At 41.9% G+C, this 14438-nt stretch overlaps 1 protein-coding gene across 1 annotated transcript; it reads left to right on the forward strand.

The window, feature by feature from the left end:
* Nucleotides 1–1902: 1902 nt before the first annotated feature.
* LOC311112163 (actin-related protein 3) lies at nt 1903–12813 on the forward strand. The gene is made up of 12 exons (XM_084155140.1): nt 1903–2128; nt 2767–2822; nt 5514–5638; nt 6089–6199; nt 6285–6380; nt 8160–8267; nt 10095–10238; nt 10455–10628; nt 11446–11538; nt 11791–11916; nt 12078–12161; nt 12357–12813. Exons 1-12 carry the CDS (start codon nt 2085–2087, stop codon nt 12450–12452), a joined length of 1257 nt encoding a protein of 418 aa, XP_084011266.1. The 5' UTR covers nt 1903–2084; the 3' UTR covers nt 12453–12813.
* The last annotated feature ends 1625 nt before the right edge of the window (nt 12814–14438 follow it).

Raw genomic sequence — 14438 nt, forward strand, 5'->3', positions numbered from 1 at the left:
AGGACAACTTCACCGCATCAAAGGGACGATGGACGGGGCCATGTACCGTCAAATCTTGGGTGAGAACCTCCTTCCCTCAGCCAGGGCATTGAAAATGGATCGTGGATGGGTATTCCAGCATGACAATGACCCAAAACACACGGCCAAGGCAACAAAGGAGTGGCTCAAGAAGAAGCACATTAAGGTCCTGGAGTGGCCTAGCCAGTCTCCAGACCTTAATCCCATAGAAAATCTGTGGAGGGAGCTGAAGGTTCGAGTTGCCAAACGTCAGGCTCGAAACCTTAATGACTTGGAGAAGATCTGCAAAGAGGAGTGGGACAAAATCCCTCCTGAGATGTGTGCAAACCTGGTGGCCAACTACAAGAAACGTCTGACCTCTGTGATTGCCAACAAGGGTTTTGCCACCAAGTACTAAGTCATGTTTTGCAGAGGGGTCAAATACTTATTTCCCTCATTAAAATGCAAATCAATTTATAATATTTTTGACATTGTTATTCTGTCTCTCACTGTTCAAATAAACCTACCATTAAAATTATAGACTGATCATGTCTTTGTCAGTGGGCAAACGTACAAAATCAGCAGGGGATCAAATACTTTTTTTCCCTCACTGTATATATATATATATATATATACAAATTCATTTTGACATTGAGTATTTTGTGTAGATCAATGTCCCAAAAAATACAATGAAATCTATGTCAATCCCACTTTGTAACACAACAAAAATGAATGTGAAAAAAGTTCAAGGGGGTTTACTTTCTATAGGCACTGACTGTACATTTTACTGTCAAATGCATATTGCCACCTGCTGGTGAGATAGTAATACACCCCAAGTTATAATAACAATTTACTGTATGCATCCTCTTTCTTATAGCAGCCCTTCATATGCAGTAACTCTGATAGTGTACATTTAATATTAAAGGAATGTACCTTTGAAAGGTTTCTCAGCTAAACTGTATCTATTTGTCAGCTTTTCCTCTTCCCATCCTAATGTCGACACACAGTAAAGGGATGGTTTCTCCCACTGACTGGAGACAGGAGAGGATAGTTTGAACAAGAAATGAAAGCTGAGGGCATTGGGAGGACACAGGGAGTGAGGGACCACCGACGTGAGCGATGGATGACTTCCTGGAGAGAAATAAGGCAATGTTCTATAAAGCTCAGGGATTGGATCTAGTCTAGCCACTAGCTGGTCCTCCATGATGGATCTAGCTCTAAGCCCCAGAGCTCTCTCGGTTAATATATCTTCTTTATCAGTGGCCTTCCATGTGGTCATGGTAGAAGGGAATACAATCCTACTTGGCTGGTTGATGGGAGATGTGTTCTGTGGGGGCTGCAGTAGCCTATAGCTTTGAGGGACACATAGCTCTGAAAATGATGGAAACTTTTGAGATGGTCTTGGGTGAAACTGATCTCTCGTGCAGTTTACTTCTTCAATCTCCCAATTTTAGCTATAGGCTATTGTAGAATTTACATTGGCTAGAGAGAAGAAATCTGTTCACCCAAAAGGCCAATATAATACATTAATACAATGCATTTGAATGTATTTGATGACTATAGCCTACAGAGTCATGCAATGTTAAAAGAGGGTATTCTATTCAGATAGTCTACTGCCCTCATATCAGTCGTCACATAATCCTGTCCCTTCCTGCCTACAGTAAACACTCACCTTGATCGACTAGAGCTCAACAGTACCTTCTACTGAAAAGTCCATGAATTGACTGAACACAGTTATTCTGCTGCTACCATAAAAACTACCGGTACACCATAGAGAATAATTGTTTAATATGTTTTACATTAAATTAGAAACTGTACATTTTCGTACCCCTCTGATAAGGTGCGATATTAGAAATGCTATAACAACTGTTATGATCAGCGTCGCGTCAGCCACTTTCAACATCCGCATCAGGTGATTGCGGAAGTAACTTCACTCTGCGGGTTCAGGGTTCCGCCTCTAAACTAACTAGCTAGCTAAATAAATGGTTATCCCTCTACCGAAAACAAACTACTTTCCTTTTTATAAGACCCATTTGGAATAAAGCAGCAAGTCACCATTGCATTCTGCAGTAGATATTTAAGGAAACATGGCTGGACGTCTACCGGCTTGTGTAGTTGACTGTGGCACAGGGTAAGTAGCAAGTGCTAATGCTAATAGCTAGCTAGCTAACAGATTAATTGGCTTTAGCTTTATACACCCAGACAGGGCAGAAATGTTGGGCGTGCAAAGTAAACCATGCAAGATAGCTAGCCAATTAGCTAACTAGTCAGCAACAACTTTTATTTGCTTAATTTCGTGAATCCAGCCAGCAAGCTAGCTAGCTAACCATTTTAGGCATAAGAAGCTACCTTGCTAGTAGCTAATTTCCATCAGGGATCCTCACTCCCTCGTTACATTAGCTGAATGCATTGACTTTAATCTGTTACAGGAGTCTACATTTCTGTTTCAATTTATGGAAGCGTATAATTGGCCAAGACCACAGACAGTCATGACACCCTTTAGATTAGTGGTTTCCAACCTTTTTCGGTTACTATACCATCAACTGAATTTTGCTCTGCCCGGACTGAGTACCCCTGAAGTACCCCCTTATGTACACTTTACCAGTAGGCCTATGGTCTCATGAGTCTTCTCAAGTACCCCCTGTGGATGGGCCAAGTACCCCCAGGTTGGGAACCACTGCTTTAGATCATGCATCATGATCTATAATGATTACACCATTATGATCTATATAACCCACTGAACTTTCTCATGCAATGCTTTTGTTGTAGGTACACAAAGATTGGATATGCTGGAAACACAGAGCCACAGTTTATTGTTCCGTCATGTAAGTATTTCTGTATCATACAGCAGCGTTTCCCAAACTCTGTGCACATTTTGGTTTTTGACCTAGCACTACACAGCTGATTCAAATAATCAACTAAGCTTTGATCATTGGAATCAGCTGTGTAGTGTTGGGGCAAAAAACAAAACGTGCACCCCTTGGGGTCCCGAGGACTGAGTTTGGGAAACGCTGTCATAGTCTTCTAATGATAATGTACCATGTTAATTCATATGTAGCCCTTGATCATGACTCTCAGTTCCATTCCATTACACATGAGTCATTGGATGAAGGCGTCTTCTGTACTGAGGAGATTTGTTAAGAGCTGCGACGCTCGGTCTGAACATTAACACGCATCACTTGCGTTACTGTTTTGGAATCATAAGGACCTTATCTTTCATATCAGCGAGAAATGATAATAATTTAAGAAAGGTTTTATAGGGTTAGGGTTCCCACATGGCCATATTTCCATGTTACAGCGCTTGTTTACTGAAAAGAGACAGAATACAGAGTGGATTACCTGTGCTAATTAGCTATCTGCGTTTCTGAACACCTGTGTGTAAACGGAAGATGGACGCAACAAATGTGTTGTCTGAAAAATACTGTTGGCTGCAACTGTGTTAAAACAGTGTACAGTAAGTGTGTATTTTGCATTTGTGAAATAATTTTGATGTGATATGAGGATTTATATTTCTAGAACCGTACCGCAATTGAGAATCGATTCACGTTTAGATGGAGTATTGGGCAGTTTTGGCTTCCAGAGCCAATTCACCCTTTAAACAGAACATGTAAGGTCCTTGGACTATGGAGTAATGTTAGGCTCCTTTAGTCCAATATTGGCCTAATTCATATGTAGGCGGACACACCGGACATATGGTCATTAGTCAAATTAATCTGCTGAAAGCATTTTGGGATCGGTCCTTCCTGTGTTTCTTTCTGATTGGAGTGCTCAAAGGAAGTAGGCGAGCACGCCTAATTCACCCAGAAAATTAGGTCGCCTTCCTCTTGCATTGAGTCATCGAGTAGGCCCTAAATGTCGATGCTTGCTTGTTAGAGGCACCATAGACTACTTATTCTAACATTTTAATTTGAGGTATTCCATTTGTTACATGTCAAGCTTTTAAATCAGATAAAAACAAATGCACATGGCATGTAATTAGGCATGCCTCTCCATTCTTTTGTATGAAATTGCGCAAACTCCAAACATATCGCTGCGTGTTGGGATACCACTTCGCTCTGGAGCCTGCAGCCCTGCTGGCTTGGTCGAAGTGGCTATCAGAGGGTCTAATTAGCCCCTACACCCTCGATAATTTTCACTCCCTCAGCTTTGAAACACTTGTGCATGTGGCGGAGGCACTCGTGAATGTGCAAATGTAGCAATAACTTTACATCCATATCTGTTCTAGGAAAAGCTGTGGTGGACTATATAGTTACCCTCCACGACTGTCTAGAAACTTGTTTGGAATTTAAGGTGTTACCCCCTATACAGATGGTTGAAGAATGCGGATGTCACCTGCAGAGAGATTAACCTAGAGAAGTCCCCTAAGCAAGCTGGTCGTGGGGCTTTGTTCACAAACAGAGCCCCAGGACAGCAACAGCAACACAATCAGACTCGACCAAATCATGAGAAAATAAAAAGGTAATTACTTGACACATTGCAAATAATTTACCAAAAAACTGAGCTATTTGTCCCTAAACAGAGAGTGCACCGTGGCAGAATACCTGACCACTGTGACTGATCCAAAATTAAGGGAAGCTTTGACTATGTACAGACTCAGTGAGCATAGCCTTGCTATTGAGAGAGGCCGCCGTAGGCAGACCTGGCTCTCAAGAGAAGACATGCTATGTGCACACTGCCCACAAAATGAGGTGGAAACTGAGCTACAATTTCTAACCTCGTGCCAAATTTATGACCATATTAGAGACACATATTTTCTTCAAATTACACAGACCCACAAAGAATTCGAAAAACAAATCCAATTTTGATCAACTCCCATATCTATTGGGTGAAATACCACAGTGTGCCATCACAGCAGCAATATTTTTGACCTGTTGCCACAAGAAAAGGTCAACCATTGTAAATACAACCCATATTTGTTTATTTTCCCTTTTGTACTTGGAACTATTTCCACATCCTTATAACACTGTACATAGCCATATTATGACATTTGAAATGTCTCTATTCCTTTGAAACTTTTGTGAGTGTAATGTTTACTGTTCATTTTTATTTCACTGTTGTTTATTATCTACAGTATTTCACTTGCTTTGGCAATGTAAACATATGTTTCACATGCTAATAAAGCCCTTTGAATTTAATTCATTCGGACTATTTTGAGGAAGTGATACTGGCTTTGTTCATATGGTGTCTCATGCGGGACAAACATTAGTAACAGCCACATCGAACCACACCCCCAAGACTGAAATCTTGTTTTTCTTAATGAGCAACTGAAAAACACATGCAGAATCAGTTCGTTCAGTATCTCTTAAAAAATGTGGCTATTTGTTTACTGAATTTACAAGACAAATCGAAGTAATAGGCCTACCGCTCATTGAGTTTCCTCTTATGTTTAGCATCAATTCACCTATGTAACGTTGACTATTGGCACCCTCAAGTGATGATGTTTCAACCAACCATGTGCTAACCATATGTAGGCTGGTACTAAGGATTTAATTGTGTTGAATCTTCCTAAACTTCAGGTATTGCCATCAAAGAGTCAGCCAAGGTTGGAGACCAAGCCCAGCGCAGGATGATGAAGGGGGTGGACGATCTGGACTTTTACATCGGTGACGAGGCAATAGACAAACCAAATTATGCAACAAAGGTACATTGGACTTTCCAGTGATGGAGGTCTACTTAAAGGGTCAATCTGCAGTTGCTACATACATTTTTGGACTTGTAAATTATTGATATTCTTGAAGAATATAACTTTTATAAATGCCTCATGAGCTTAGTTCAACTGGCATATCCCATCAGGACTGAAAATATAAGCTTGTTTTACTCCAATGTTTGTAAACAAAACATGGTGAAAACTACTATGTTGGATGGTCAGTCCTTGCAACCATATGTCTATCTATGAATTTGAGAGTGGTTACATTTCTTCAGCCCCATTACTCAGGTTTTTACTGAAACAGTGGCTGAGATTTCGCTTGGTTATTGTTTCAACTGTAGATTGCCCCTTTTTTAAGTTTAAACGTAAAGTCATGCTGAATGCCTGTTAGAGCTGAGTAGCCTAATGGAAAAATTAAATGTGGGTGTGGTCCCCTTGTAACAGTGGCCCATTCGTCATGGGATCGTGGAAGACTGGGATCTCATGGAGAGGTTCATGGAACAGGTCATCTTCAAGTATCTGCGGGCAGAGCCCGAAGACCACTACTTCCTCTTGGTACGTTCATAACATTTACATTAGTGTGGAAATGATGCTACCCAGTAGCAGGGACTTATGGGATTTGTATTTGTCTTCTCCACAGACAGAGCCTCCTTTGAATACCCCTGAAAACAGAGAGTACACAGCAGAGATTATGTTTGAGTCCTTCAATGTTCCAGGTCTTTATATCGCTGTACAGGTAAGTCCTCTCTATGTTCTATATTGGTTCTATATAATCTCTTCCCTGCACCTCTTCATGTTCAAGTGTCAAGTCAAGTCAAACTTGATTTCGAGTGCATTATCACAACTCTCACAGAGGAAATGAGGGTGTCCATGAGGTGTCTGCGAAACCTCGGAGTGGATCTCAGTTCTGGGCCCTTTTCAAAAAGGAGTAGGAGTGCTGATCTAGGATCAAATCCCCCCCTGACTATATACCCTACCGGTCAAAAGTTTTAGAAAACCTACTCATTCAAGGGTTTTTCTTTATTTTTACTGTTTTCTACATTGTAGAATAATAGTGAAGACATCAAAACTATGAAATAACACACATGGAATCATGTCGTGAACAAATCAAAATATATTTTATATTTGAGATTCTTCAAATAGCCACCCTAGCCTTTGCACGCTCTTGGCATTATCTCAACCAGTTGGCTGCTTTTCCTTCACTCTGCCATCCGACTCATCCCAAACCATCTCAATTGGGTTGAGGTCGGGGGATTGTGGAGGCCAGGTCATCTGATGCAGCACTCCATAGACCTTACACAGCCTGGAGGTGTGTTGGGTCATTGTCATGTTGAAAAACAAATGATAGTCCCACTAAGCCCAAACCAGATGGGATGGTGTATCGCTGCAGAATGCTGTGGTAGCCATGCTGGTTAAGTGTGCCTTGAATTCTAAATAAATCACACCGTGTCACCAGCAAAGCACCCCCACACCATAACACCACCTCCTCCATGCTTTACGGTGGGAACTACACATTTGGAGATCATCCGTTCACCCACACCGCGTCTCACAAAGACACGGCGGTTGGAACCAAAAATCTCAAATTTGGACTACAGACCAAAGGACAAATTTCCACTGGTCGAATGTCCATTGCTTGTTTTTCTTGGCCCAAGCATGTCTCTTCTTCTTATTGGTGTCCTTTAGTAGTGGTTCCTTTGCAGCAATTCGACCATGAAGGCCTGATTCACACGGTCTCCTCTGAACAGTTGATGTTGAGATGTGTCTGTTACTTGAACTCTGTGAAGCGTTTATTTGGGCTGCAATTTCTGAGGCTGGTAACTCTAATGAACTTATCCTCTGCAGAAGAGGTAACTCTGGGTCTTCCATTCCTGTGGCGGTCCTCATGAGAGCCAGTTTCATCATATTGCTTGATGCGACTGCAAACGTTCAAAGTTCTTGACATTTTCGCGTTGACTGACCTTCACTGTCGTTTCTCTTTGCTTATTTGAGCTGTTCTTGCCATAATATGGACTTGGTCTTTTACCAAACCTTGTCACAACACAACTGATTGGCTCAAACTTATTAAGAAGGAAATAAATTCCACAAATTAACTTTGAAGAAGGCACATCTGTTAATTGAAATGAATTACAGGTGACTACCTCATGAATCTGGTTGAGAGAATGCCAAAGTGTGCAAAGCTGTCGTCAAGGCAAAGGGTGGCTATTTGAAGAATCTCAAATATAAAATATGTTTTGATTTGTTTAACACTTTTTTGGTTAGTACATCATTCCATATGTGTTATTTCATAGTTTTGATGTCTTCACTATTATTCTACAATGTAGAAAATAGTAAAAGTAAAGAAAAACCCTTGAATGAGTAGGTGTTCTAAAACTTTTGACCGGTAGTGTATAATCGTATTGATTGTGATCTAAAGGGCTAAACTGATCCTAGATTAGCACTCCTGATCTGAGAGACTTTGTGAATACGGGTTGTCATCATTAGTGGAAAGTGACAGGGTCTGTGTTTTCCTCCTCAGGCGGTCCTGGCGCTGGCAGCCTCCTGGACCTCCAGACAATTGGGCGAGAGGACCCTGACTGGGACGGTGATTGACAGCGGTGATGGGGTCACCCACGTCATCCCAGTGGTGGGTACATGCCTTCGATCATCATTACATATTATCTTTCCTAGAACTGGGTCATGTTTAGTAGGTAGCGAACGTTTTGAACCAAAGTGAAACGGGGAGGTATTTCCTGAACTTGTCTAACATGAACACATTTTCTTAATCTGCTGCAAAAGATTTGAACACGACTCAGATGTATTCTACCTATATACACTGCTCAAAAAAATTAAGGGAACACTTAAACAACACAATGTAACTCCAAGTCAATCACACTTCTGTGAAATCAAACTGTCCACTTAGGAAGCAACACTGATTGACAATAAATGTCACATGCTGTTGTGCAAATGGAATAGACAACAGGTGGAAATTATAGGCAATTAGCAAGACACCCCCAATAAATAAGTGGTTCTGCAGGTGGTGACCACAGACCACTTCTCAGTTCCTATGCTTCCTGGCTGATGTTTTGGTCACTTTTGAATGCTGGCGGTGCTTTCACTCTAGTGGTAGCATGAGACGGAGTCTACAACCCACACAAGTGGCTCAGGTAGTGCAGCTCATCCAGGATGGCACATCAATGCGAGCTGTGGCAAGAAGGTTTGCTGTGTCTGTCAGCGTAGTGTCCAGAGAATGGAGGCGCTACCAGGAGACAGGCCAGTACATCAGGAGACGTGGAGGAGGCCGTAGGAGGGCAACAACCCAGCAGCAGGACTGCTACCTCCGCCTTTGTGCAAGGAGGAGCAGGAGGAGCACTGCCAGAGCCCTGCAGCAGGCCACAAATGTGCATGTGTCTGCTCAAACGGTCAGAAACAGACTCCATGAGGGTGGTATGAGGGCCCGATTTCCACAGGTGGGGGTTGTGCTTACAGCCCAACACCGTGCAGGACGTTTGGCATTTGCCAGAGAACACCAAGATTGGCAAATTCGCCACTGGCGCCCTGTGCTCTTCAGATGAAAGCAGGTTCACACTGAGCACATGTGACAGACATGACAGAGTCTGGAGACGCCGTGGAGAACGTTCTGCTGCCTGCAACATCCTCCAGCATGACCGGTTTGGCGGTGGGTCAGTCATGGTGTGGGGTGGCTTTTCTTTGGGGGGGGCCGCACAGCCCTCCATGTGCTCGCCAGAGGTAGCCTGACTGCCATTAGGTACCGAGATGAGATCCTCAGACCCCTTGTGAGACCATATGCTGGTGCGGTTGACCCTGGGTTCCTCCTAATGCAAGACAATGCTAGACCTCATGTGGCTGGAGTGTGTCAGCAGTTCCTGCAAGAGGAAGGCATTGATGCTATGGACTGGCCCGCCCGTTCCCCAGACCTGAATCCAATTGAGCACATCTGGGACATCATGTCTCGCTCCATCCACCAACGCCACGTTGCACCACAGACTGTCCAGGAGTTGGCGGATGCTTTAGTCCAGGTCTGGGAGGAGATCCCTCAGGAGACCATCCGCCACCTCATCAGGAGCATGCCCAGACGTTGTAGGGAGGTCATACAGGCACGTGGAGGCCACACACACTACTGAGCCTCATTTTGACTTGTTTTAAGGACATTACATCAAAGTTGGATCAGCCTGTAGTGTGGTTTTCCACTTTAATTTTGAGGGTGACTCCAAATCCAGACCTCCATGGGTTGATACATTTGATTTCCATTGATAATTTTTGTGTGATTTTGTTGTCAGCACATTCAACTATGTAAAGAAAAAAGTATTTAATAAGATTATTTCATTCATTCAGATCTAGGATGTGTTGTTTAAGTGTTCCCTTAATTTTTTTGAGCAGTGTACTATTGCTAACACATACATGGTAACATATTAATAGATTGTGTTATCGATGGTGTTGTGTTTTCTTCCAGGCGGAAGGCTACGTCATCGGTAGCTGTATAAAGCACATCCCCATCGCTGGTCGAGACATCACCTACTTCACCCAGCAGCTGCTGAGAGAGAGGGAGGTGGGCATCCCACCAGAGCAGTCATTGGAAACAGCCAAAGCCGTCAAGGTACCTGCACACTTATAACTTAAGGAATGATTAAATGTATTATTTGTGAGCATTTCTCTGGTTCAACAGCAGAGGTCAGTATTGCTGTACCAATTGACTAGAGATGTACAGTCACAGATCATGACTCCTTCTTGTAAGCTCTTTGGCATCTACCCAGTGTCTTGTGTACACTCAATTATGACTTACAATTGATAATGATTCCATATTGTGTTCCAGGAAAGGTTCAGCTATGTCTGCCCTGACCTGGTGAAAGAGTTCAACAAGTACGATACGGACGGCTCCAAGTGGATCAAGCAGTACACGGGCATCAACTCCATCAGCAAGAAGGAGTTCACCATCGACGTGGGCTATGAGCGCTTCCTCGGCCCCGAGATCTTCTTCCACCCAGAGGTATGATCCCATTGATTTTTCCATATGAAACGTTTCGATTATTTAAAAAATAACGGGTTTCGATTTTGTTTTAAACATGAAATGAATTGTGCATTATGTGGGTTGAATGCTATAACAACACAGAATAAAACAATGGTAGTGACTGCCCATTACTGCTTATTACTTATTAACCATCATTTATTCACATTACTTTAAGAAAATATTTCAGTTGTGTATATTACATTTGTTTTATTTGATGACTTTATTATTTCATTCCAAGTCATCGTCTCATCTCTATAGAGCTGCTGCCTATGCTGTCTGAAGAGCTACAAAATAGTGATTTGGTCTAAGTAAATAAGGCATATTTTTTTGACTGCTGAATACCAACTATCAATCACTTAGATCATGTATGTTCAGTTAGAGATACCTCTCGAAGCAACAGCTGCTCTCTATATCACCTCACGATCGCGCATTCTTCTCTCTTCAGTAGTAGGCGTAAAAGAAACACAGACCGGACAAGTAGATGCGCAATGGATTATGGTCATTGTAGTTAATTACCACGTTTATGCACTAAACTATGTAGAATATTGGCCTGTTGGAAACTACAACTCCCTACTACATCGCACAGTTCAGGCTGGATCTGATTTATCTCTAAGGAAACGATGTGCGGCATTGAGCTCACAGAAACCCGAACGAAATGGAATTCAAATAATTGAACTAACGTTGGTCAGTTAGTAGTTTAAAAACCGAAAAATAACCGAAATGTTAGTTTATCACTCAGCACTAATTGTATCATAATAACATTGGTTTTATATGTTGTACTTTTCTCCTCCCCCAGTTTGCCAACCCTGACTTCACCCAGCCCATCTCAGAGGTTGTTGATGAGGTCATTCAGAACTGCCCTATTGACGTCAGACGTCCTCTCTATAAGGTACGTCTGGGGAGTTCAAGTTCGTTTTATTTCATTCACATGGCAGGCGGCAAGAACATTGTGTTTGACAATATGAAAGAAGGTCTCATGATTAATTGAAACAATAACCCTATGCCAGATACTGAGACTTGTCTCCAACTAGAAGTTATGAGATTAAGTATGTGGATGAAATGTGTTTTACTTTCCAAATGATCTATTCAGGAGTATGTCAAGGTTCCAAGTGTATAATTTACCTTGTCTGTTGCTATGCAGAACATTGTGCTCTCTGGAGGCTCCACTATGTTCAGGGACTTTGGCCGTCGTCTGCAGAGGGACCTGAAGAGGACAGTGGACGGCAGACTGAAACTCAGTGAGGAACTGAGCGGTGGCAAGTTGAAGGTGAGAACAGATTACATTTGACCTAGTCAGCTGATGTACTCTATAGGAATGCTACAGGTTTATGGGTGTTGTGGCTCCAAAATGATGTCATATTTTGCATTTCAAGCATAATCATCGGTGTTATTGGCTCAATAATGAGGCGTTTTATGTTTTTTTGCCAGCCCAAACCCATCGACGTGCAAGTCATCACTCACCACATGCAGAGATACGCTGTTTGGTTCGGCGGGTCCATGTTGGCATCAACTGTGAGTTCTAAAACCGAGAGGGATCTTTGTCTGTTAACTCATGTTACTATCGGAAATGAATATTATACTGATTCAAAAGCTCAGGACAGACACTTGAGGAGGCTTTGTTAGCCTAGGTTAGAATATGAAATAGCAAACTTGAAAGGAAAAATGTACACCAACCAATAATAACGGTCATATCTACTCTTTCCTCAGCCGGAGTTTTACCAAGTGTGCCACACCAAAAAAGACTATGAGGAGATCGGACCGAGCATCTGCCGCCATAACCCTGTCTTCGGGGTCATGTCTTAAAAGGACTTCCCTCAGTTATCACTGGAGCTTGCAGTTGGAGCAGAATTGAGTGGACGGACAGAGGCAGAGTGGCATTACTGCACTACGGTCACTGCTTAATCTAGCCTATTTCCAGGGCTGCGGTTACAGACAAAATACTGGAAGAGAATGACATAGAAATAGAATGACTAGATTCTATTCCTATGGAGAATGACTCATTTATCAACTGCAGACCAAACTATCAGGCTGACAAACGGGGGTGAATATCTATGTAAAGGAGAAGGAAATGGTGTCTTAAAGCCAAAAGCATTTTCAGAGCAATTGTGTGGACACAAAACAATGTGTAAGATCATGATAATAAAGTCAACTCATGTATGGTTAAGTATGTGCCCGATGTATGTTATTATTATGGTATCCACACATACAGCAATTAAGTACAGAGTTGGATTATATTTAGTCAATAGCTCTTTTTTTTCAGATGCACTTCTCTGTGTGTTCAAGGGTAGAGCTTGTTTATATTTCCTATTATTTATATAAGAATATTTTTTTTGGGGGGGGGGGCATGAACGCATAACCCATGTAACATTGACAGTGGTTGTATTCTCGCAAACTATAACGTAGTCTTAACATCTGCAGTTTTGTTGTGTGGTCGCTTTGTGGATTGGTTTGGAATAATCCCTGAATCATACAGTATCTTCACAAAAAAAGTTACATTTATTATCAGTTCAATTGAAATGACTGTTAGACCATCATTGCTGTCGAGGATCTCGTGTATTTGACCATGTGCCCAATCTGGATTTCAACGCCTACCCACATTCCAATAAAGGCAGAGAGATATTTCTATAAATGTGTCTCCATGGTTATGACCTGAAAGGACTACTTTAATGGTACAGTAAGTGTCTTAAGTCTAGAAAGTGCTTTCGCTACATTACTTTCAAACCAAGGTGAATGAACAATGCAGTAAACTGAAGATGAAATGATATTCAGCAAGTCTTAGTATGACAATGGAATATTTCTTCATAATCCTCCCCACACCAACACATTTCAGTTAGCGTCTTCATCAGAAATTAACATAAAATAGACATGAGTTGTATATACCAAAGATGGTGGATAAATGAAGATGTTTAATATGACGGTTTACCATTTAAAATCAAGGTTCCTGTCTGTAGGTGGGCGTTCCCTCTCACGTGAGCATGCTTTCCCGCATGAGCTCACAGTTCCTCCATAAAGGTTGTGTTCCCCTGCTCATACATTGCATGCATCAAATCAAATTTTATTGGTCACATACAAGTGTTTAGCGAAATGCTTGTGTTTCTAGCTCCGACAGTGCAGTATATCTAACAAGTAATATCTAACAATTTCACAACATATACCCAATACACACAAATTTTAATAAAGCAACTGAATTAAGAATATATAAATAAATATATGGACGAGCGGCATAGACTAAGATTTACATTTAAGTCATTTAGCAGACGCTCTTATCCAGAGCGACTTACAGTTAGCGAGTGCATACATTTTCATACTGGTCCCACGTGGGAATCGAACCCACAACCCTGGCGTTGCAAGCACCATACTCTACCAACTGAGCTACACGGGACTACAGTAGAATAGTATAGAATACAGTATATACATATGAGATGAGCAATGCAAGATATGTAAACATTATTAAAGTGACTAGTGTTCCATTTATTGAAGTGGCCAGTGATTTCTAATCTATGTATACAGGCAGTATTCTAATGTGCTAGTGAAGGCTGTTTAACAGTCTGATGACCTTGAGATAGAAGCTGTTTTTCAGTCTCTCAGTCCCAGCTTTGATGCACCTGTACTGACCTCGCCTTCTGGATGAGTTCTTTGAGGGCTGTCGGGGTATCCTTGAGGGAGGATATACACGGCCGTGACTATAACCAAAGAAAATTATCTTGGGAGATAATACAGTCGACAATTGATTGTGAGGTATTCTAGGTCGGGTGAACAAAAGGACTTGGGTTCCTGTATGTTATCACA

Source organism: Coregonus lavaretus (genome assembly GCF_964263955.1).
Source record: "Coregonus lavaretus genome assembly, chromosome: 38".
In the NCBI taxonomy this organism is placed as follows: Eukaryota; Metazoa; Chordata; class Actinopteri; order Salmoniformes; family Salmonidae; genus Coregonus; species Coregonus lavaretus.